This window comes from Lathamus discolor, chromosome 1, assembly GCF_037157495.1.
Source record: "Lathamus discolor isolate bLatDis1 chromosome 1, bLatDis1.hap1, whole genome shotgun sequence".
Taxonomy (NCBI): Eukaryota; Metazoa; Chordata; class Aves; order Psittaciformes; family Psittacidae; genus Lathamus; species Lathamus discolor.
This window is the reverse complement of record NC_088884.1, coordinates 110,540,179-110,565,406: the sequence shown is the minus strand read 5'-3', so window position 1 is coordinate 110,565,406 and position 25,228 is coordinate 110,540,179. Positions and strand designations below refer to the sequence as shown.

Sequence of the window (25,228 nt, the reverse complement as noted above, 5' to 3'; positions counted from 1 at the left end):
TACCAAATTATTTTGACTTAAGGCCTTTGTGTACTCTCATGTTCGGAAAGACTTATGTCTTCCTTCCTGGCACAGGGCTAGCAGGAGCTGAATTGTGGCAGCTGAGGCAGCATCTGGCTTGGAAGTTAAGACCTGCCAGCAGCTGAGGGCCCTGTAAGACCTTGGAGAAGCACAGTTCTGCTTTGGCATGGAGACAACCCCCAGCCAAAACTGAAGTTACTTCCCTCATCAAATAGGTGTTACTGAAGAATAAAATTAAAACAAAAAACCTCTTTGTGGGGGAAATCATAATTACAAATAAGAAGAGATTTATTTTTATGGAAGAATTATTCAAGGATCATGAAACAGAAAATAAGCCAGCCTGAAGATGCTGGAAGATGTTACACCACAAACATCAATATTAATAGAGCAAACTGTGGAAAACATGAAATTAGATAAGGTGCTCAATTTTCAGACATATCAATAGGGTCATTAGCAGCAATTACAAAGCAGCAGAACTCTGGGTATTAAAACTGAAGTGGAAATAAATACACTTTGTCCTTTTTTTTCTGAAGTACAAACCATTTGTAAAACCCCTAGGATCTTCTATAGCATGGAGTTGTACATGTATTAAACATAAGCCGGTCTTGTGTGCTCTCGCTGAAATTTAACACTGACAAGTCAGTCTAAAATATCTGCAGCACAGTTAGTCAATGTTTGCATGCATGTTTTATGCAGTGGTCCTCTCATTTTAATGATCTGTCAAATATTAGCATAGCTATTTACGTGTCAGGATCCCATGCAACTGGCATGTGACTTCGTCACCACTGACAAAAAGTAGCAGCACTGCTACAACAGGATCAAAACAACTTAAGATCCATGGGAATGCAAGCTGGGTTGTCCCCGGGAACCTCATTTTGAGAGACCCTCAGGTTAAATTCAATCAATCAGTATGTCTGAAATGACATATATTCTACTTGCATTTTTTTTGGACTGAGAGGGTTCAATATATAAACTTTTGGGTTAAAAAAAAAAGAAAAAAAGATAAATTCTTACTCTCTATAAATAGTTATCTTTATAAAAGTTGCTTTATCCATAGAAAATTAGGATCCAGATTCATAATTTTCTTTGCACATAAAGTGAGAATGCCCTGCATAAACATCATGCCTCTACACACACAGTGGTAGACTCTTGTTAGAACATCATTGACATTAACAAAGCTACACCAGTTTACATTAGCTGGGAATATGGTCCATAGGACCTAAGTTACACTGGAAGATAATAGTGATTTCTTTCTCAAGCACTGTTTTGTGAATTCAGCCATTAAAACATGGGAGGTAATTAACATCTCAATATTAAATATTGAAATTTAAAATATTGTTAAAATAGCATGTTAAGCATATAATTTTAAACTTTAATAGGATTGCCATTTGCTTGTATGGTTAAGCAATTCAGATTCTGTGTAACACAGGTAAATGCACAAATTTCACAGAGTTTGTGTACCTATGTCAAACCTGCCATCAGCACCAAGGTATTTATGTATCATCATCACTTGTCCGCTCTGTCACATCTAGATTTCAAGCCACATGGTGCAGTTGTCGTTCATGTCTTTCTTTGAAAAAGTATTTTAAACTCCTACTGAAGCTAATAGGAATTCAATCAGCTTATGGAAGGTAGGACTAGGCTTCAAACAGATCACAGGACTCTGATTACTGCACTCTTCTTCTCGAAAGCAATCCAGACACAAATTCAAACTGAATGAAGAAACTTTCCTTCTTCATGTTCTTATTGTTTCACTTGGCAGTGAGCATTTTCTAGAATAAAGCCCATTTTCTTGTCTGCAGGCAGCTCCATTCATATGGCTGATGCTTTCATTTGCACCTTCTGATTGAGAACTCCCTTCAATTGTCTGAAACAGAAATGAAATGCAATGAAGACATGTGCATGTCTTCCAACCAGCAGTCACTGGACTTGGTTCCCATTAGGTAGCTCTGACTCTCCTTTTTCAGTGGCACAACTTTTTAGCTTTGAAAGAAATTGAACTGAATGTATATAAATGTCTGTAAGAGGAGTCTGGCACCCCAAATACAGTACAATTTAGTTAACCAATAATCCATATGGTCTCTGCCTTAATTACTACATCCCTAGACAGCACAGATATTGCCTTCACACTATTCACACTATCACTGAAAAACTCACCAAGGGACAGCTCAGTGAGCTTTCCTATAAACATGGTGGGTGCCAGGTTTTTAAGGCTGTGAGAAATTATAGATGATTTATCCAAAGGCGCGGCTGCAACCTAGTAAATCCTAATTTGGATGCATGTCAGCCATTCATACTCGGAGAGCTATGGTGGAAACAAAATCCTTGGCATTCTCCGAAAACTTGGACACCTTCCAGGCTGAAGGCTTGCTTAGAAAGCCAAATATCCATTAGTGGCATGCAATACCCAGAACTAGTAAAATTGTTGACTGCTGACTTCACAATTTTGTGCAGTCCAAAGTCTGGCTGCTCTTGTTTGCACAGAAGGCAGACAAGGTGAGGGGCTCGTCTACAACACAATTCTTGTTGTAGGTCTGTATTACTCAGCTCTTTTTAAATCTGCCCCAGTAACACAATCCTCTCAGGTTTCTAGTAACGGGTTATGTTCTGAGCTCAGTTTCAGGGCACAGAACTACTCACACCACCAAAAATGAAGGTGTGCTCTACCAAAGTAATTTATACTTGCTTTGCCAAACACCTATCTGAATAAGAGTTAAAAAAAATTTCAAAACATACTTTTCTTTTACACTGTGCATTTGCAGATGCATTATTTTCTGTCTTCATTCCAGTGGCCTCTTCAATTTCTAAAAAAAAAAATAATAAAATCGTTCAATTAAGTATAAACTGGGGTAAGTAAGCATACAGTCAATTTAACAGCTGGCTGAAGTAAAGAATACCTAATCAGCTATTCCTCTGAGCATTTATCACACAGAAGAATAACTGAAGAATGATGAATACTTCCTAAAACACTTCTCTGAGGCAACGTGATTAACGCATCTGGACTGTGTAGCTTGGGGGTGTTTAAAGAAAAGAATGAAATTAGAGGCCTGACTGTAGCACGGGGGTTCAGACAGACCTTTCGGAGCTGAATTCTCCCTTTGTCCAGCTGGTTCATGCTAGTCTAACTCCAGTTGTTACAATCTCAGGAGATGGGAGCATTCAATGTCAAATGGGCTTGAAGAGTCCTTACGCTAATAGTATACCTAGTGTACATTATTTTTCCCTGGATTGGTCCCCATGTAGGAGATAAATGGAGCCTGAAAACCCTCAGGCTAAATCTGAGTGAGGCAATCATGTTCCAGTACGCCTGTTAAAATGAAACAAAAAGGGTAGAGCACCTTATGGAAAGTATCACCAGTGTTTCAGTAGTGTCTTTCAGGCCTGTCTGAATGAATATATATGCTCCTTTACATACAGCATATGTGACCAGAAATGAGTAGTAACACTATGATTGTAAGAGAAAGGATCAAGAGCAGGATTTTGGCTAGAAGTCTGGATGAAGTACATATGGAGTTTTTTGTTTATTTATAGCAATTGGTATTAAGAACAGCAGTTTGGACAAGTGGTAAGAAAAGTGATTGATTACTTTCTCTTGCGTATAATGGACTAGATTATGGTGGCTGGTGTTTCTAAAGGGTCACCTAGAAATATAGAAGAGTATTCCTTTGAGCACCAAAGCATACATACCTGTGAGAAGTGCATCAATTGTCTCCACTACGTGTTTTGCATCTTCCATAGTGAAACACATTGGTGGTTTAAATTTTAGTATATTTCTGTGGGGTCCATCTGCACTAAGAAGGATTTGATGCTCCTTCAGCCTGTGGAAAGAGGAAACTTCTGTGTTAGGCACAGTTATAAAACTATATTGTGACTGAGTTAGACTTTGAAACTTTTCTTTTTCCTTGTGCTATGTTATCAAAAGCTACACAAATTTAAACTGAAATTAATGACTAACTGCTGGGGAGTACTAGGAGGGTTTGATCACTGCACACAGTTTTTAAAAGCCACTTACTTGTAAATAAGGTGAAGGGCTTCAGCTGTGGCTGGCGTTCTCTTTTGTTGATCTTTCACCAGATCCACTCCAACAAACAATCCAACACCCCTGGAGCAGAGAAAAAATACAAACCAGTGAAACCCAGTGTCAGTAACCCCAGCCTTCTGCTGCAAGAAAATGCAAAACTTGTTTCTAAAAACTACAGTTCCCTTCCCTGGGGCACAAGGGAGAAAGAGCAGGAAAGAGAGGAAGGTGTTCTCTTTGGCCATCTTTTGGCACTGGCTACTTCAGATGATCAAGTGGGCTAACAGGTATTTCTGGATAAATAAATTTAGCTGGTTTATTAAAGCTGTGTGGCCAGTTAAGAAAGACAGAATAATATTCTTTCTCTCTTACCCTGCAAACCTCAAGCCAGGGAGCCGTGGAAGACAAATAACCAAAACTAAGAACTAAAAAACCATCACAACTCAATGCCCTCTTCCTCCCCCAACCTGAAGGCAGTTTTCATGGTAGTAACATGAGATGAGGAAAACCCACACTAACATCTCCAAGCGAAATGAACCAGACATTTGAACAAGGTCCAACATCCCAACAGTGCACCGACTATTAGGCTATCGCATGTGGATGGTTCTTCCTCCTGCTCTCTCCAAGAGCTTTTCTAGTGACTACACTTCAGAGCTGAATTCTGAAGCTGAATTCTAAGTAGATGGATGGACAACTTCGAAAAATATACTGCCTCCCAGTATCAGTTTTCTGTCGTCCATTTAAGAAAAGGTGTAGCATAACCATGACATAATGTTTCTGTGTTCCCAGCACCCCCAACTTATTTTTCTAGCACAGTTACTATTCTTCTCTGACGTTGCTGTAAGGCACCCACCTGACATCTCCCACTAAGGGATGTTTCTCCTTTTGCTCAGCCAGCAACTCCAGGAGATAATTTCCTACACGGGTAGCATTTCCTTGGAGATCTTCTTGTTCTATTACCTCCAGCACAGCCAAACCAATAGCACAAGACACTGGATTGCCTCCAAACTGATAGTAAAGGCAAATAAGAAAATAGAACCCATCAAGAAACATTCAACTGTGCCTATTCTTCACTTCTCCTCTCCGGATTGGCAGGTCATGAGACATGCTTGAAGAGGCAGAGATTTTATGCCATGCAGGCTGTGGAGCACCATCCCCTACACTCTGGGCAGTGTAAGAGGCCCAAGAGAGGGGCTACCATTTCCCCTGCTTTGAGTTTCAGTAATTTGAAGATTTCACTGCTGAAGTGTTCAAGCTGCTCTCATGGTTTGCCTATTACATGTGCAGGCAAAATACTCCTGTGAAGAGCAGTGGGCGGGTGATAGATCTGCTATTTCTTGAACTAGCGGGTATAAACTCCATTAAAAGCAGGGGATGCAAGGTAGCTGGGAAGAAGGCTCAGTCACAGGAGTAGAAAGAGGACTTGGTAAACGAGAAGAAAGCTACTTCTCTGTGGCATGCATGCAGCCCAAATGTTTGGTGGTAAACAGTCACCTTTTCTTCATTAGGGTTTTGTTAGGTGACAACTGCAGAGCAATGTCTGCCAGGGTACACGTGCCATCAACACAGAGCCTGTCCTAGAAAATGAGATTTTACATGGCCAGCATTTTCCAGAGCAGGGAGAGAGAGAGAGAGAGAGGAAGAATTTATCTATCTGTATGGATGTGCACTGAAATGCATGGCTTGCCAGAGAGCTAGTCCTGGTTCATATTAAGATGTATCACTTGATACAGAGCATATTTAAAAGCCTCCCCACTTGCTTTTACATGTTAGACTGTGGTTGACTCTCAAGTAATGTGATGCAGTGATGGATGCAGATGTCATCTAAATCACCTGAACAACTTCTAACTGCTAAATGCAGACCAAAATAAAAGAAGGTAATCTTTCACCTACAAACTTACTGTATTGAAATACTCCATTCCAGAAGCACCAAAACTTTCAGCAATTTCCCTTGTTGTGACCACACAAGACATAGGGTGGCCATTGCCAATGGGTTTTCCCATGGTGACAATGTCAGGCACAAAGTCTTCGCCTTGCAGCTGGAATGCCCAAAAATGTTTCCCAACTCTGCCAAAGCCAACCTGGACCTCATCAGCTATGAACACTCCACCCACCTCACGCACATACCTGAAAACAAATAGAATAGCTTCAATGACTAGTGCTGCAGTACATGTCTCAAGCAGGCAGTCTGGGACAGGGGACCTTCTACTACAGAAATTCTCCAGTGAGAGACCAGGTTAGGAAAAAAGAAAGAATGCGGCTGCTGAAACACAGCTATAGCTATTTCAATTGATAAAATTTTCAGTTTGCTAAATGTTAAGAAAAAAATCTGATACGTTGATGCAGAATAGGGCACTGTAATGGTACTGCAGGATTTTATCTATGAAGGTTCAGCTTCATCATCCATCAAACTTGTGGCCTAAGTATTAAAGACAGAAAAGGAAAGACAATTATCCAGCTAAAAACAACTGGTCAGCTAATGTTCTATAAAAAAAAAAAAAAATAGAAGTGGAATCATATTCTTCAAAAAGTAGAAAGGAACCACAGATAGCCAAACCCAACAGAGAGGGATAGCTTAATTGACTGCATAAGCCTATAGAGAAAAACCTGTTTCTTTAGCTCATTTTCCAGTTACGCCCTTTTGAAGTGATGTACGTACTCTGCCACTTGCTGGAAGTAGCCCACAGGTGGAATTACTTGGCCTCCACAGCTCTGCATGGATTCAGCTATGAAGGCAGCAATCTACGAGAAACAAACTCAGGTGAGAACTGTGCTCATCCACTTGGCCTTTACACAAATATCTAACAACCTAGAAATACGTGTTTCGATGTGAGCTTTAATTTAACCACACAATTGGGTTGGACAACTGAGGCCTCCTGAGAACAGCTATGGCTAAAGAATTTATTCATTTTGTAATCTGGGGTGCCCAAATTTGCAGTAGCCAGGGCCACCTTTGCAACCTGATAGGAATACAAGGACCTATATTAAGCCCTAGTCCTACAGCTGTTGAAGTGGAAGACACTTACTGATGTCAGTGGATGCTGGATCAGGCTCCTGGGAGCCCTGCAAACTTATTTACAGATTTCAATTTACAGGAGACACACAACCATGTTGCGTGTGAAACTCTTGTTTCCCCACAGAGGGTAACCAGCAGAGGTTAATTAAACTTGCTTAATGCCAAGGCTCTCCCGTAATGCATACATGTGGTGATCAGCTCTTTTTTCTATCCTGAACACCAGCTAGAGGTGGGCAGAAGCTGAACTGTAAAATGACCTGAGGCTACGCTTTGGGCACCCCTGCATAATGCAAGTAACTACACAAGTAAAATGTCAACATAAGGCACTTGACAAAAGAGGAGAAAAATGCTATAGATGAAATAATTCCAGTTGCTAGGAATGAAAAAGAAAGTTATTTGAAGTCAGTAAGGGTAAGAGCAGCGGATCAGATACACTGGAACATCAAAATTCGTTTCTTGTCAACAGCAGAGGTCTATGCAGCAGAGATACGATATTACCCCAAAGTCTCGGCATAAGTCTGCTATTTAAGGGATTGTATCCCCACACCACTTGTGAACCCCTCCCTGAGCATCAAGAGGTCTCTCTGGGCTGGTGCAGTCTTCCTGGAAACAAGGCCGAGCAGTAACGTGTAAAGAACCATACACTATATTTGAAGAGGCATGCTACGGCCAAAGAGTACGAAGCTTCGCATAGCATGTGAGGCTTAGCCTTTAGCACAGCTTGTCCTGCCACAGGTCTATGTCATCAAAACCTAAGAAATATGCAAAAGAAAGGAAACAAGGGAAGAAAAAACAAAACTATCCGTTAGTAGAGAATAAAAAAAAGTTGATGAAGAAACTAAAAGAGTGATGTAAGTGCACTGGACTAGATGAGAACATGCTGTTCCAACCCCCACTGAAGTCTTCTGGGACTTCAGTGGGCTTTGGATCAAGCCCTACATGTCTCAAAACTCTAAAGCCATCATACAAAACATTAACATGCATTTTAGGTAAACTCGTTCGGAAATCATCTGTTTTTATCAAGGTCATATTGTAAACGATTGGAAGGTATACATTTTTAGATGACTACAGAGTTACCTTAAGCTACTAGACCTGGAAACGTATCAAGATGTTATCCAGCATATTTACCCCATGTCCTGGAGACTTTGATATATCCTTGCTAGAATTTGTACAGTTTCTCATCTTACCTCAAAGCTTGCCCTAAGATATTCACAATTTACTGATTCAATGCATGAAATGATAAATCAAACTGCTTTGGTTGTATCTGCTTATTTACATCTGTATTATTGATCCCTTCATTGTTGCCTAGAAATACTATGATAAAGAGCATCAGGTAGAAAAACGGGCTAGTATTTTGAACACAAAACCCAGCATAGAAAATGAAGGATGGAGGGAATCAAGCAAAACTGAGTAAAGAAACATGTCCTTAGTTGCCTGTTTCAAGCCCCCATGACACACTTAAGAGATGAAGCCTCAGCATTTACAGAGCACAAACCACACACCTTACGTCCATTCTTCTGTGTTTCTTCAATAATCTTTTTCACCTCTTCAGCATAAGCACTTGCTGGATCTGGGTGGTCTTCTCTGTATTTCCCTCTGTAGATATCTGGAGAAGGAGCCTGAAAAGACCAATTTTTGAATTATTTTTAAGCCCATCCTCCTATGAAACATTTACTTTCTTTTCTACTACTCTGCATTTTTGGTCTTTCCACACAGAAAAATAATAATAGTACAGCCTGAATTTCTGCATGGAATTGCAAAAATGCTTACAAGAGCTTAAACTCAATCTAGGCCTGTGATGTGTTCAACAGCTGCTGAAAGAGCCATCATCTACATCGTCCACCTTTCAAGACCGTCCCTATATCATCCACTTTTCAAGACTATCCCTCCTGTTCCCCAAGACACAATACTGAGTCCTCATCCATCATCTTATTTCAGATTCTTGCAGAAAGATCCATTTCTGGAACTGGAAAATGGGGTTTTCCAGTCTGTGACTTCCCTTCCAGTATCCTAGTCACAGTACAAATCTGTATGACCTTCCAGCTTCTATGAACTGTTCAGTAAATAAGAGAAAGGAGGTGGTATAAAAAGGTGGATACTACTTCAACAGTGTGCTTAACGCAAGGAGGTCTAGCTAGGAAAGACCTGCTTGGTGTACACCTCTGGGCTGAGAATGATTTTTGCCTAAGATATCAAGATCAGGCAGAAAATCGAACTGTACTGCACTCACTTGGATACCTATGAGCACTACACCCAGATCTGTGTGAACCTGTGGTGTCTCCCTTTCCAGTTTTTGGAAGTAGACTCAAATGTCCTGCATATCTTTATCCAAACCAACACAACAGATAGTGGCTGACTGCTTCAAACTTTGCAACATATAGTGCAGTGACTCAAGAAACTTGTAGCATTCTGAAGGAAATCAGTCTCACAGCTGAATGCCCCCTTAGAAATCCAAAAGCAAACAATTTTACTGTATTTAATAAACAGCCAAGTGTATGTACTCTAGCATCAGCAAAACAGAATGAAAGTGTATTTACACCAGAAGTGGGTAATTCAGTATGCTGCATAATGAGCATAAAAATGACAAAAAGCAAAAAACCACACTTACCACATGCACAAACTCCTTCTTGCTGTCCTTTCCCAGCTGATTAAATTTATAGGGACTGATGTCAATCAGAGATGTAACATGGCCATGGTAAGCACTGTATAAGTGTTAAATATCGAAGTCACTTTTCACCAAATGTATAAAAGAGCTAAATTTACAGCTGTGCCCATAAATAATCCAGAATAAACAACCGTATCTGCAACACAGTACCACTGTTAAGTGATCGTGATTTAATTTAATCAGTCTTTCTCTCAAAGACAATGTGAAATTGCCATTGACTTTAATTCACTAGCAAGACTGGAACCAGGAGGCTTTTTCTTGCATTAAATCAAGTGCCGGCATGGGGATAGACCAAGACGACATTCCCTGGACCACACTACCTCCAAGGTAGCTGTCCTAGGAGCCTTACCTAGCAGCAGAAGGATGGGTTCAGCTCCCTCATTTCCAGCATGTGGGGACCACTCTGGCCAACTCAAGCTTTGCAAACTAGGCCCCAACACCACTGCAGAGACTCTCAAGAATGTGCACTGCATTTGAAGGTGAGGATCTTCTGCAGCAGCAACACACTGCTACCTGCCCTGAAGACCCTACAGGCTAGAACGTTTGGCTGAAGCCACTTTCAGGGTAAGTATGAATATTGTTTGAATATAGAAGCCTTATATCACAGAGTATTCTAAAGCTGGTTACTACCAAGCCCAATTGATTTAGAAAAGAGGAAACAGTCTTTTGAGCCTAAAGCATGTAGCAGCTTCATTCAGGGAATAAACACTTTATTTCAACCATAAACTTGAAGTGAAGGGAACCTCAAACCACATCAAAGACATGTCACAATCTCTTAACAGCACACAAATAGGGTGGAGAGGATGTGCTTGAACTCCTTTGTGTTCCTTATAACTTTCTACTAGCTAACAAAATCTGCTAATGAATACAAAGAAAGGACAGAAAGTCTTCCCTGACTGGGATGGTAGCTATGGTATACAAGCCTACAGTGTGGGAACCAGGGCAAAGAAATATCTTGTGGTGTTCAGAAAGATGTTGCAGTGAAATTGTGACAGAGCCAGCTCCATCCTCAGCCTTTCCTGGTGGAAGCTACTCTCAAAGGCTTCAGAGCTTGGCTACATGAGTCAAGGAGGGCTAACAGTGATCTGAGAATGGCTGAGTCAAACAAGTTTTGTACCGTTCAAATAGAGGCAAGTGCTCTTGCAGTTGCTCTGGCTGAACTTTCTAATCACAATCTGAGAAGAAGACACAAGCCTACAGCTGCATCTCAGCAAGGGAAACCCAGAGACATGGTTGGCCACCTTCCCCACGGGTGGTGGCTTGCTCAGTGCCTCCCAATTTTGGAACTGCTTGGTTTTGTGCACATAACTTGTGTTCACTGAAAGAGAGCTGAGCACCAGTGCAGCACTGCTGGAGAGTTACAGGATTTTTCTTCTTGCCCACTGAATATTTACTTGTACAAAAAGAACCACGTCCAGTAGAGTGTGATGGACAGAAAGCCCTTTTCCAGAGCAGCCCTGTGGCCAGACCCATCACTAATGTTGGAAACCCACATTCAAGACTTTGGCCTGAATTGCTTCAGGAGTCTCTGCGGGAAATGCCCTGTAACAGGTGATTGACCTTTTGAGGTACTGACAAGCTTATTTTTCAGAGATCTTCAAGACTTGTGTTTATCCAAATGTGGAAAAGGGATTTCCTGACCTGTTCTAATATGAAAGCAACAAAGCTTTTCTTTCAGCAGGCAGTGGAGTACAAACAGCAGGGGGTTACTACAAAGCCACTTCTGAAGTAATGGCAGGGGTTGCTGGCTGCATTCATATAAGCTGCTCTATGTACTTACTTTTCAAGGGTGATCACATCTTGATGCCCATGGTACTGCCGAGCCAGTCGTAAAGCAAGATCATTTGCTTCAGACCTGCATAATAACAGATACAGCCACAAAATAGTAAGAAAGGGCTTCCAATTAAAATGGTATTCTCATACAGAAGACGAAGCACGGGATTAATGGATATAATAACACAGCAGGCTCTGTTACCATACAGATTACAATGCTGAGGTTGAGACTAAATGCCATGTAAGAGGGCGAAGAAAAAATGGTTCTTTGTATAAACAACAAACAAAGAGATGCTTTCTTTCCTTCCCTAGTTTGCTTGTAGACATTTACCTCCTCTTGGTACAAGTGAGACTGCTTTGCAGCTGAGAGTGCAATGCAGCCACAAACCCTCAGAAAGCAACAGCATGCCAACCCCATCTCCCACTCTCCATGACATCTCTGTCCTCCCCAGTGCTTACACCATCAGGCATCAGAGAATGTAAATCTGCTCCCCAGATGAAGACTCAAACTTCTAGTCTGACCTGTAACAGCCCCTCTGCTCACAAGTCCCTGCAGGTTTTCTGTTCTGGCAAAGTAAGCGATCACAGGGTAAACGGACCGCCTAAAAAAGACTACTCCTTTCCAGGTCATACGCCAATTTACAGATTGCATTCACTACTCTGTATCTAACATTTACCAATTTGCAGTCTAATTTGCTTTTCTTGCTTTTTTCCCCGTTGTGTGCATAGCTTTCAGCAAACCAGTTTTATGTTTTAGCTGTCTTGCATTAAGTACATTAAATACAACATTACACCACTGGAAATATTTTTGTTGCTTATTACTAAGTCCTAGTTAGTAAGATTTAGATCAAGCTGTTCTGAGTGTCCATCTCAACAGCTGCAAAGTAGTCATAATGGAAAAAACCAACCAGTCAGACATACCCAGAATTAACAAAATAGCAAACAGAGAGCTTCTCGGGCAGGGTGGCTGTGAGACGCTGCGCGTACTGAACAAGGTTGTCATGCAGGAACCGGGAGTTTGTATTGAGCAGTTCCATCTGTTTTGTTGCAGCCTTTATCACATATGGATGACTGTGGCCAACTAGAGAGGAAAATAATTAGTTATTACTAGCAAGCAGTCAGTCATTGAACCACAAGGAGATTCAGAGAAGCACTGTGAACATCATCACTTGGAAAAAGCATGTTCTGATCCCTATCAGAAATTAAGGAATAGGAACAGTCTTACAGGTTAATCTGCTTACCATGTGCAACATTGTTGATACAGTCTAAGTATTTTTCTCCTTTCTCATCAAACATATATTGGCCCTGAGCACGCACTATCTTCAGAGGGTCCTTGGCAAAGAAAACCTTGCAGGAAGGTCTAAAAACAAAATTAAAAGTTATAAAATAACATCATTTTAGATTTCTTAGTTGCTTCCCTTCCTCTGAGTGTTGGGGAGGGATGCTTTTTTGGCAGCTCTGGAGACAACTGCCTCCCTCTGCAATGAGCTTGTGAGTGGTTCAGATGGTGGGTGTCCTGGCTTAAATCACGACAGTGGGCAAGTGGGGCTCTTGCTGAAATTAAAACCAGCCCCTGTGCCCCTCCTCAGGCACAGTGGGAACAGAAGTAGGTCTTTAGTAAGGGTGTATTTAAAGCATGATTCTGTCTGCAAGTGGTTTTCACAGGAGCACAGTGACTGCAGGTCATTCCAGGTCCTTCTATGTCCTGCTGTGTTTCTAGGCTGTAGCTTGGTTTGTTTACATGCCTTACAAACATGTACTGGCAATTAACTCACTGGGAATAAAGTTATGCTGTTAAACATTGTTTTATACTATAGCCAAAAACTCATTACGCAATGGATGACTACCATATAGAGGTCACATTCAAGAACAAAACACTAATGCATTGCAGGCTTTATTTTCAGAGGTACAGAGCAGGTCTTAAAACCCTCACTATTTCTTCCTGACTGCTTTGGATAAAATCTTTAAACCCAGCTTTTTATAAGAACCTACATCACTTCCAGCAAAATTCAGACTCCTTGTAAAATTACCTAAAGTACTCTTTCCCCCTCCCAACCCCCAGTGGGAACATGCCAATGTAATTATGTTGAATGATATTACTGAGCAGAAGGAAAGCTCTCTGAACTTTTGGTAACGTTGACGTGACCTTGGATAAGCACAGTTGTTTCCAGGTAACTCAGGAGCTATTGTTGGGTATTTTGAGATTCCGAACTTGTAAAGCCTAAATGTGACCCCGAGAAAGTGAAGTTGTTTCTTTCTCACAATTTCTAGCCCCCTTGCATAGATCTTTCTGACACCTTCAGCTACTGCTCTGGTACACTTTAAAAGCAATGCACACCATCATCATCATCGGCCAGATCTTGAACACAGATTTTTCTCCTACAGCAGGTCAGTCTGATTTGTGAAAGTTTCTTTTTGGTTGCCCAGCACAATCTGATCCTTTAGTCCTTGCCCAGGCAAGTCGTGTAATACTGAGCTCGCCCCAAAGAGAGGCTGATGTGTCAGCTCCATGAAGATGACTTTTTTGAATCTTTAGTGAACTTTCTATATATGCCACACATTTAGGATGCAATCAGCAAATAGCCAGTACTGGTTTTAACAATCTGGACTTATTTTCACTTAGCAACACCTACTGAATAAAAGAATTCTAGCTGCACATTCTGGTGTAAGTAATATTTCAATACAGTGGGATCAGGTAACTGCACAGCCAGGAATATTGCTCAGGTCATAGCTGCTAGCAGCCTTCCTGCATTTCTTCCACTTAGACTCAGCTTAAGAAAACTCCTTGGATTCATTTAACGGAGACGTCTGTTTTCCAGGAGCATGCAGTTTATTCACACACACACATCGCCCCCCCCCCCCCCCCCCCCCCAAATAACCAAACCAAAACCAAACCCCAAAACCCTGCACAGCTGCATTTTAGACACACACCTGGGTACCACACTCAGGTTGCTTGCTCTGATCTCTGAAAAAGTGATGTAGGCTTTGATGTACTCTTTAACGACTGCACCCTCCCACCGCCGCGGGAATTAGAGGCGGACGGAAGATCTGGCAAGATGAAGGGCTGACGAGCCGTGTCCCCTCCCGGAGGGAATGCCCAGTCCCCAGCAGTGCTCAGCGGGGCCGTCCGGGCAGTGGCACATCCTGGGGGGACACTGCAGCTGCCTGAGACCTTCCTCCACCTCATCCTCCCGCCCCCGGCCGCGCTCCCAGCCCCTACCCGATGTGCTTCCTCCGTAGGGCGAGGGTCTCAGCCTTGCTGTAGCGCTCCTCCATCCCGTCGGCCCGGCACAGCACAGTACTGCACGGAACAGAACGGCACGTCTGGGGGGTTCGCCGCCTCTTAAACCGGCTCTGCCCCCCGCCAAACTCCTCCTCCTTGCCTGCCCCCTCCCGCCTACCCCTGCGGGACGGGACGGGACGGGACACGACGGGACAGGACTGAACAGAACGTCCTGGCCACTCACTGCCCTCCGCGGAGCGTCTTTTCTTGCGGGGCCAACTCATGCTCGCTGTCTAGCTACGCCCCCCGCGCCTTGGAGCTTTTCCAGCGGTGCCGAGCGGCACGAACTTGCAACTCAACAGACTTGCTGCGGAGGAAGGGCCGGCGGCCGCCCCCTCTCCAACAGGCGACAGGCGACGGGCCTGCGGCTGCTCGCCTTTCCCCGATCACCGGCCGGGCAGCGCACTTGTGCGGCACACATCCCTAAGGGGGGCACCAAGCACTTGATTCAGTCCAAATTAGTGTCATAATCCAGGGACTTTTACAGGTCCTTGTCTTCCTGAACCTGTCCGTAACTGTAGGCTGATACTAGTATACATCTATCAAAGCCAGTACCCGTATTTCTTGTAAAGTGGGGCAAACTAGGAAGAGCTATGGATTTCTATGTTTTTATACACATAAGTAGGAAAGGGGTCTATCCCTGGTGCTCTGATGCATTGGTACACTCTTTTTCAGTCTAGGCAAGACCTAAGTATAACTAGTTCCATGATCTCCTTCTAACCACACTGTTAACAAAGAAGCAATTTGCTTGAATGTGGCATTGCTTCATGGTTACCCATAATAACCCTCTCACTGGACATCAAAGGCTGTAAGAAAAAGAATGATTTCACAGTGAAGAAGGGCAGAATTCACGTCAAAAGGCATTGCCTTTCAGAACAGTGAAGCTCCTGGTGGAGTCCCATAGCTTTACCTTCTCCGTGCCAAGATGCACTCTCTCCTCTCCTGGAGGCTGCTCCTTGAGCTGCATGGGCAGAGAGCAGCAAAACCTGCGCCCACATCCCCGCTGCCCCATCTGTAGCTCATCTATGCCACCTGCAGAGCTATGTTTGGAAGAGATTTCAGAGAGCATATGTAAAGCCACACAACTTCCTGTGCTGATGATGCTTGCCTTTTCTAGATCAGTATCCAGTCAGTCATCCCAAATTTTGCAGATGGAAGAAACACTTCCTGATTTTTACATATTTTGTGTCTCTGCCAGTAAGCCACCTTTCTGCTTCTGTAGTCAAGCATTTCTTTTCCTACAGGCATTTTCTTGAGCTTCTTCAAACAGTGTTAACTTTGAAGCTCTGCAACGTTCACATTCCTGCTCCATTGGAAACCTTGCCTCACCCAACCAACAGAACAGCGCTGTTACAGAAGTGGTAGGAGGCGCCAGTAGCAACACCTCCACATCCCGGCAGAGACAGCAGCTGCCCATCTTCAGTGCCTTGCCCAGGCAGAAGAAAGCACGGACTTTCAGACAGGAAGGAGCTGTCAAAGCTGTCAGCTAGGGCAGTATTGTACAGCCAGTAACGAGATTCACTGGTGAGTCTCAAAAAGATAGCAGGCATTTAGATCTGCTAGCATCCAAATCAAGGCTAGGCTAGAACCTGCCAGGAATGCTTTCTGCAGTGCTTTTCCATTTTTTGCCCATATCTCTGAAAGGTAGGGGGTAATACTTAGAATAGGGTAGATGTGGTTCAGTTGTACATGTTATATACTGGACCTAACTGCAATCCCTTTGTGACAGTAATGTAAAGGAAGGCTGGAACGTTGGTACTGAAGGGCAGCACATGAGTCTGTGAGTCGAAGGGCATCTCAGGAGAGATGATTCCCCTGCACCCGCCAGTGCCTGCAGCCTGCTGGTGACCAGCACAGCCTCGTTCCTCCTCTGGGGCTACTGGGAGCGGTTACATGAAGAATTTCAGTTGTCTATGCTGCCCTGCTGGTCTTGCTTGCACAGAAACCCTGGACCACAAACAGATTTAAGGGATATGCAAGCTACTGTGCTTCTAATCCTTCACAGGCACGCATCAGCAGCCAGCCCTGCTTGTATAAGGAGGTTTTGTTCCAGGTGTAACAAAAGCAAGTTTGTTCACAGCTGGATTAGCAATTGCTTGAGTCAATATTAAACTTCTTAAGGAAAGATCAGAGTGGCAGGTGAAGCAGCTTGTTGTTGGGGGAGAGTTGCTTCTCTGTTCCTTCACAGCCATGGAAAGAGGCTTAATAACCAAGCAAATAGCCCGCCCTCTTGGCTCATGGTTCTTGCATGCGCTTTTGATATTATCAGCAGGATCAAGCCTGCCAAGTCTCATGTGTAGAGCAGAGGTCTTTCCCCTCCATTTAGCAGTGTGATCCTGCTTGAGACAAAGCTTTCCAGCATCTTGTCACTTGACTGGTTTAGATGTCTCCCATTTGGCCTTGTACTGCTGTGGAGTAAATACTAGCAGCTCTTTCTCCATGATGTAAAGAATTATTAAAATAGGTGTGTGTGTGGGGGGGGTCATAATTTCTTTTTTTCTTTTTTTTTTTTTTAAGAAACATGGTGCTTTCTCTGACTGATTTCTGAACATTCTAATTGATTTTTCCCCCCACTTGGGTATGGGTTTTTAGCTGGCAGGGTACCAGCAACCAGCAGCCTGGTTCCCTGCGTGAATGATGAAAACGAGTAACTGTTTCTAAGAGCTATTCGAAGTATCCAAGTAAGGTGCTTTTGTTTGCCTATTTAACTGTTTAAGGAGTTACTGTACCTCTGAAAAACAATCTGTTGCTGCTTCATCCTGAGAAACAAACCAATTATAGATCGTCAGTGGGAAATGATCTGCATTGAAGATCCATTTCGGTACAGAAAGGTAAAGACTGATGAACCATACTTACCTGCACCTTCCCAGGGATAGCCAACTGTGTGATATTTATGCTGAAAGAGGAATGGACTTGCCTGCAAGTTGATGTGGTGATCAGCCCTGAGTCAGTCGAACACAGAGTGTGTTAATTGCATACCATTGGGAAGGCAGGGAAGAGTGAGGTTACGTTACTGAGCTTCACGGCCGCATCACTTTCCAGAACCATTTGCTTACTGCTGGGTCCTTAATCATTTTTGTTGAGGATCATTTTGATGCTGAATGTTCCATATCTTTAAATGGAAAATGTATCATATACACATCTTTCTGATACAACCTAATTGATGTAATGGAGTGAGAGTTGACATTTTATGTAACTTTTTGGCTGTATTTGCTTTTATCAGTTTTATCTCAACCAGCATCAATTACATCACAACAATCTCAGTATGCCAAAGAGAAGAGAGATCCTAAAAACTTGCAAAATGTTCCAAGTTATTTGTTGGCTCCAGGAGGGAGCAGCCAGACAAAGGTATGCCAGTGAGAGCTCATGACAGCTCTGCTTAGGTGTGTGTACTTTGAAAACTCAGTCAAGCTGTAACCTGCACATACAAAGATAATCAGGTTGTTTATTAGTTATTGAACATTCTGCCTTGGTGTAAGCACATGTAAAAACTGCATCTTAGTTGATGTGACAGGAACACTGTCTGCCTTTGGTCTCAGATGCAAACTAAAGCAGCTTGAGTACAACTATACTAGCAGACTGTGATCTCTGAGGTTTGTGTACAGTATTTTCTTGAACACTACAGGTCATGTAGATATATGTGTATGCATGCAAATATTTATATATACATGCATATAGACGCATACATGCATTCAAGCTCCAAGTTTTGAGCAAGAATCCCAAACCACTGTATTTTTCTACTGCAGCCAGGGGAAGGGACAGGAGAATGCCCTGTGAGTACTCTGGCTGGAAACTAGTGGAAGCTAACAGAAGAGAAGACAAATTAGTGACCCTGTGAAGACAGAAGGACTGTGGTTGCAGGAACATGACTTGCTTTGGCATGTTCTTGCTTGTTTGCTTTTAATACTTATTTGGGTCTGATTGTTACTACTTGCTGGAGCATGAATGCTTTGGCAGCTCCTTGTGTGAAGGAATGGCAGAGGGAAGTCATGTCGCATGAGTGCAATAAGATGTGAAGGCTATATGCTGTTGGTTAGCTGAGGTTTGACTTTACAGGCAGTAAAAGGACCGAATGGGAAACCCATGGACAGTTAGCTCTAGCTAACTGCACGTGAAGCATGGCACAGAGCAGCTGCAGTTGGCATCGCTGGGTGCTTCCTTGGGGATGCTGGGCAAGTTAAGCTGTAAGTATCTCATCTAGGAAAGGGAGCAAAGGTATTTTTAGTCCCCCCAAGAGTCTAAAACAAAGCTAGATAAGATTGATGGACATCTATGGAGATTAAGAGTAATTAAGAGTTAAAAATAGAGGTCAAACCCTCCCAGTGCTTGTTCTCTTTCTTAGCCGAGGGTGACTACATTTCTTTGAGGTGAAGGAAGGGGAAACAATGGGGAGTGTTTTGTTTGTCTGAAATATTCTGGGACTTAGAAAACCCAAGCATGTAAATAATGCTTTGAAGTGATTACAGCTGCTGTCCGATCTTCCAGGTTTTTTCAAAAAATCTCCTTTGTTCAAGGAGATTCCTGCAAAAATGTGTGCTCTTAGACCAGGGTGTTGACAATATGCCATTTTGCAATAATTATTATGCTCCATCTTTTATGAACAAACTGGATTTGTGGTGAAACAGACCCTCGCATTTTCTAGCTTGCACTGGTACTTGACATTGTCTGGGCACATGTTTATTTCTCAGCAGTTCGGGTTTATTTTTCACCTTCAGTATTACAGAAAGGGGAGATTGGTGATTTTCAGCTTATTTATTTTGATCGTAGTACATGTGGACTTGTCTAAGCAATAATTTCTATTTCTGGTCAGTATGTAAATCCTTGCAGCTTTTCCAGAGCAAGGAAAAGCTCTAATATTTGCAGCAAAGTGTTTCCCTTACATCCTTTTGTGGATGCCCGTAGGCTGTTCTGCGTGTCTAGAAAAAAGAAGACTGAATGGACTCAACTTTAAAGGGTTAAACAACATGGGGATTTTTTTATTGCACACTATAGGAAAATGGAACATGTTGCAAAGGCCCTGATTTTTGTGTGAATGCAAATACTGACTGAAACGACCTGTACGAGATTTCGAACCACAGATTGGCGCAATGCAGCATAAATTTCTTCCAATCCAGACAGACTAGAGCAATGGTTTGCACCAACACTAAGAACTTTATAACTATGCAAAATCAGCACCAGTGGTTGGATTAATATTTTAATAATTACACACTTTTTACATTATGAAAATAAATCATAAATAGTGTAAAAATAATTCTGAAGATCAACTTCTCACAAGCAAGAAACAAAACCTGAAGTACAAAACTGAAGGAAAACAAAACAGTATTCAATCAAAAAACAAGGAGAGATTTTAATAATAAAACCAAAAAAGCATGCTGTTTGATCGGGTTCAATTAAGTCAAGACCAGAGGCCACAGGAAAGTGGTAATTAATAACAAATTAAAATGGGTGATTAAAATCTTGTAATTCTTTAGTCAAGAGGTCTCGTGACATATTTACAGTGCTAAGACACTCAAAATATTTCTAGTATTGATATTATGATACTGACCCATGTGTTTTTCCCCCCAAGCATTGTAATCCTTACCAAATTACTTTTCTTTGTATTTTTATCTCTTCTACTGCACTTATGAGACCATTTGCAATAAAAAAATAACAGCACATATAGATGAACTTAAAAAAGTAAAAAATACAAATAAAAATATATAATATTTTCCAAAGGAAAAAGTCAGATACATACATCTTAGTAACATTTTTAAAGTTGTGTGATATTTTCCCAAACATGTACAATAATATAAGAATATCCACATATATGTTAACAATATGTAAAACATTCTTCCACCAACTCAACTCTTCATAATACTTCTGAGAAGTGTGCAAGTACCAATGGTATCTGGGAAATTCATACAATTTCTTTTTTTTTAAATAGAAACAAGTAAAATGCTAACGGTCCCAGGTTAAGTTAAGGCCCCCTGTTTTCCAAAGAAAATTAGATTTCCAAGCAGCATTGGTAATTGGATGCATTTAAAAACAAAATTAAACAAAAACGACACTTCAAATCCTTTTTTTTTTCCTTTTTTTTTAAATACAAACTGCACTTGCTCTGTGTAGCATCTTTCTGAAATTCTGTCGGAAATGATGGTGGCAGGCACTTGTATCTAACAGCATTTAATGAATCCAACCACCATGTAAAATACTTCAGTACAGAGGGTGCAAGAAAATCTTCATTTGTTCATCATAGCAACATTCAGATCCATAAAAGGAAGTTGCAGAAAGAAAGAAAAAAAAATTAATCAGGTGTTAGTTTTAATTCTGGTCACTGAAATCAAACAATTTTTTTTTTTTTTCAATTACTAAAAATTAGGCTTCTTTTTGACCACTACCTTTGCAGATATTAGTGGTTTGTGTAACTCTCCAGTGTGAATTTTATGTGTCTCATTAGGTAAAATACAGAGATTTAAAAATGCAATTTAAGATGGTCAAGCAGCAGTGGTGAGGAAATTTGAAAGGAAAGGTCAACTGCTGCATGCCTTGAACATCTTCATCACATCCAATAGACTGGGAGTATCTCTGCAGTTTTTACTCACTGAAGTGGTCTTGATTCAATCAAACCCCACTGTTAAAGCTGTTGATACTCCCCTGGTTACTAAGCACCAGTACCTAGGTCCTTCCTTCTGCATGTGTCAAATTGCTTTGCAAGGGAAGAATGCATCACTCATCCCATTTCCCTGCTAGGGAAAGGGAGGTGCAGCCAACTGAAGAGCCCAGGGTTCCAGGATCCAAACCACATCTCCTGACATGGCCCCCAGCCCTATGCAGCATCACCTCGCCACAAGGACCAAAGGTCTGCTCATCTCATTTGGGGTTGCATTGTCTCTTCTGCTGGCTTAAGAGAGTAACTGATGCTCACATGCACTCTTCCATGAGTGTAATGCTCAGTGGAGCCAATGCTAACTTTCCACACTGTACAGTAATCTTAAGAATTATCCCTTTTAAAACTCTATACTTTACACATGTGCAGGTATATGGATTTGATCATTCTGAAACTCATTCATACAACTTACATGGTAGACTAAAAATATATATATAAACAGCTGGATGAAGAGTGTCATTCTGCCTTGCTACACTATCAGAATGTGACATTAAATTCAGTAATAAATAAAAATATAAATCAAAAAAATACATTGTTCCATGAATTAACATTTCATGCTTTACCTCAGGAAAGCATCCTGAAAGAAAGCTTCCCCATAGCTAATCTATGAATATGAAAACAAGGACCGTGTATGTCAGACATATTCCATACAGTGCTTCAAAGACTTGCTACTTCTGTAACAGGACTTCTGCACAATGTGGTTATAATACACTGGAGTAACAGATGATTACAAAACCCGGTGTGAAACAAATACTGAAAACTCTCAAAAGAACAAGAATTAATCATACCTGAAAAGGTCAGGGATACAGAAACTGTGTAGACCAATACCACTACAGATTTCTATAACTGAAAGGACTGGTAGAGGAACTACTGTTCCTGTCACAAACTAAACAAAACAAATCATATCTATCTGGAGGAATGCTACTAAAAGATACAACACACAGGCGGTTCAAACTATAGCTTTGCCATCGAAAGAAAAAAGGTATACTAGCACCAAAAATAGTACTTTTAAAACAAAATAAACATGTTGCAAGTCTTCACAGGGTGCTTTTCTTGGTTAAATATTAAACACAATGCATTATTTTTCCCCTTGTCCTGAACACGCAACTTACCTACATAGTGTTAGGTTTCAAGTCAATCTTTGAGATGCAAATATTAATGTCAAATCTATATATGTAGTTTAATGTCAAATTAATTGTTTTATGTCAAATTAAATTATTTGCTGTTCACCCATGGTCATTTAAATGGAATGAATCTTCGATCATATTGAAAAACATAGAAGCTTAAAAATATAAATTAGATTATTTTTGGGGAAAAAAAAGTATTCCTTCTTGGTAGGAATTCAATAAAGAAATTGCAAGATTGAAAAGAAAGTGGGTAAAGGTGCTGAAGTGTTTCTTCAGCAGGGTCTCAGTGTCAGGGAGTTAAAGGAAAATTGAGTTTTGACTAATGCTTAGCAGCAATATCTATAAATATTTTCTGAATGAGGAAATGAATCAAGATTCTGCCAGCTTTACTGATTCATACAGAAATGGATGCAATGAGGACAGTTTAAAAATATAGATACACAAATTTAAAAAATGAGAGTGCTAACGACACTGTGCATTTAATGGCTCTTTATCTTGTTGCTCTTTCTTAAATAACCTGTGTTTTTGGACAGTCTTGATGTTGAACTGCTGAAACATCTAGCCAGATAAGAAACATCCTACTTGATTTAGCATTTGAATACTCTGAGGGCCTGTATGATTGCCAGTATTTGCTATTTCATAAAAACATTCAACATCTGAGTATTCACATCTCTAATATACAAAGCCAAATGTATCACGTCGGAATATAGGCATAAGAAACTATTTTTCATTAGGCGGGCAGCTTGCTTCTCATCCTGTTGGATTTTGGGATAGTGCTTCCTAAACAAGCAGACTAAAACTGTCAAGTTGAAGGGCTTATGTGGTTCTCCTCTTGTGCCCTTTCTGGAAAGTTCCTCATTCACATTACTGCTGTAGCACTCTGATTATTAGCACCTTATATTCAGTCTATGCCACGTGAAGGATTTCACTATTGCAGCAGTGATTATTCAAACAGGTCAATACTTGCATCTCTGAAAATGTAAGCAAATAAAACCATTTTCCCTTATATCTGTGAACACTTGTTTATTTCTTAGTATTGGAAAGATGGATCTCAGCAGTGAATATATATATATATTCAGTATATATACATCTATATACTGTTGGAACTTTGTTTTTATTAGTAAGGTACTGCTAGAAGGAGGCCACAAAATTAATTTTTAGTTTTAAAAAAATCTGTGGAAGATTTCCCCTCTTGAAAAGCTCTTTTTGTCTCTGATACAGCAAAATGACAATAAAGATTTAGGAAAGTGAAAGATGGCATTATAGTGGCTTTTCCATTAATCTGAGATTGTGGATCAATATGAAAAGTGCAACCACACCAGGTCTCCATCTTCACATGATTTAGAAATGATGGAGTAAGCAAAAACATGCATTCCAAGAAGGGTAAGGTGCCAACACATGGATGGACGCAGGTTGTCTTCAACAGTCTGCGTATGAAAAACAACTCTCAAAAACGTAATTAAAAAAGTTTGTGATCATCCTGCTATATACACTAGGAATGGGAGTGCTATAAAAAGAACTTCCATGTGCCAAATATGGCAGCATTTCTCATAACCTAGCCTCTCAAACTAACTACAGTGCACCATATGAAGACTCAAAACTGGAAGAAATATGGCAAAAACTACAAATGTGCACAAATTCGGTATTTCTAACAATAAAAAAGTGGAGAAGCAAAACTTTGCCCATGTTTCCCTAGAAAGCTAGTAATCTGAACAGAAATGGAGAAATACCGACACCCTTAACAGTGTAGTGCGGTAACAAGCGTGCAGTGGTAATCACACAGACTTGTTTCTCCAATGTTTTTTGAATAATAATGTCCAGTAAGGTCACTGTAACAGCAGAAAAAGAACAAGATCAATTATGAATATAAATCAATTTGTGAAACACAAAAATAAACTATTTTCTTTTTTTTTTTTTTAGACTTAAAGGCTTCGAAGACTCTAAAATAAAAACCTAACACTGAAACAAGATGCATGTCTGGCTTGAAGTATTTTCTTCAATGCCAACATCACAAATGTTGAACAGATTATTGAAATGCATCCTTTATGGCAACAGTTATGGGAAAAGGAAAGAAAATTAACCATAGCTTCCAAAATTCTGCAGAGAAGTTCTGCTAGTTTTTGTAATTTAAACTGAATCACCTGAACATCACACCATGGTACACATGTCTCTGGTCAGTTCCATTATCCTCCTCCACTGGAGGATGTTCTGATTCATCCTCGCCTCAAGAATGCTATTTCCTCCAGCAGTCCCAAAATACAATATGCAGAGCACATACTCTGTCCATCCTTGGGTAAGGTTGAGAAGCTTCTGGCCTCAGGTGGTGTCTGCCATGGAGAAACGATCCCTGCAGCACCACTGTAACCTTTTCAAACAACCCACAGAGAAGTCTGGTTTCTTCTTCAAACTTCTTTCCTTCTTGATTAAGGACTCGACAGGGCCTGTCGTGAATGTCTTCACGACCGTGAGCAGTGCAAGGCAAACTGATGCTGATTAACAGGCGGGACCCCCTTTGATCAAAGGGGCCAAGTAACCCGCAAGACTGGAAGCCATCCACCTGCAGCTGGAACTCTATTCTCCGAAAATTCAAGGCCTCTTTCTATCCTCCTCTGGTTTATCTCTTTTTAGCAATAAGCCATGGTGTGACTCCCTTGGGATGACAAAAGGAAATGATTCAGA

At 41.2% G+C, this 25,228-nt stretch overlaps 1 protein-coding gene across 1 annotated transcript; it reads right to left on the bottom strand.

Moving 5' to 3' along the window:
- Positions 1 to 291: 291 nt before the first annotated feature.
- ETNPPL (ethanolamine-phosphate phospho-lyase) lies at positions 292 to 14,821 on the bottom strand. Its single transcript, XM_065690389.1, has 13 exons — positions 14,714 to 14,821; positions 12,735 to 12,853; positions 12,415 to 12,574; positions 11,501 to 11,575; positions 9,664 to 9,757; positions 8,558 to 8,674; positions 6,699 to 6,781; positions 5,941 to 6,166; positions 4,893 to 5,047; positions 4,034 to 4,123; positions 3,709 to 3,839; positions 2,758 to 2,825; positions 292 to 1,888 (listed from the first exon to the last, which is right to left on the bottom strand). The coding sequence occupies exons 1-13, from the start codon at positions 14,767 to 14,769 to the stop codon at positions 1,757 to 1,759; spliced, it is 1,506 nt and encodes a 501-aa protein (XP_065546461.1). The 5' UTR covers positions 14,770 to 14,821; the 3' UTR covers positions 292 to 1,756.
- Between the last annotated feature and the right edge of the window lie 10,407 nt (positions 14,822 to 25,228).

Excerpts from the sequence above, each read along its gene's own strand:
- ETNPPL (XM_065690389.1), bottom strand. The coding sequence starts at position 14,769 with ATGGAGGAGCGCTACAGCAAGGCTGAGACCCTCGCCCTACGGAGGAAG. Across the intron at positions 11,576-12,414 it reads TGCTATTTTGTTAATTCTGG|GTCTGAAGCAAATGATCTTG; the intron begins GTATGTCTGACT and ends GTTATTATGCAG. Across the intron at positions 4,124-4,892 it reads CCCTTAGTGGGAGATGTCAG|GGGTGTTGGATTGTTTGTTG; the intron begins GTGGGTGCCTTA and ends TCTCTGCTCCAG.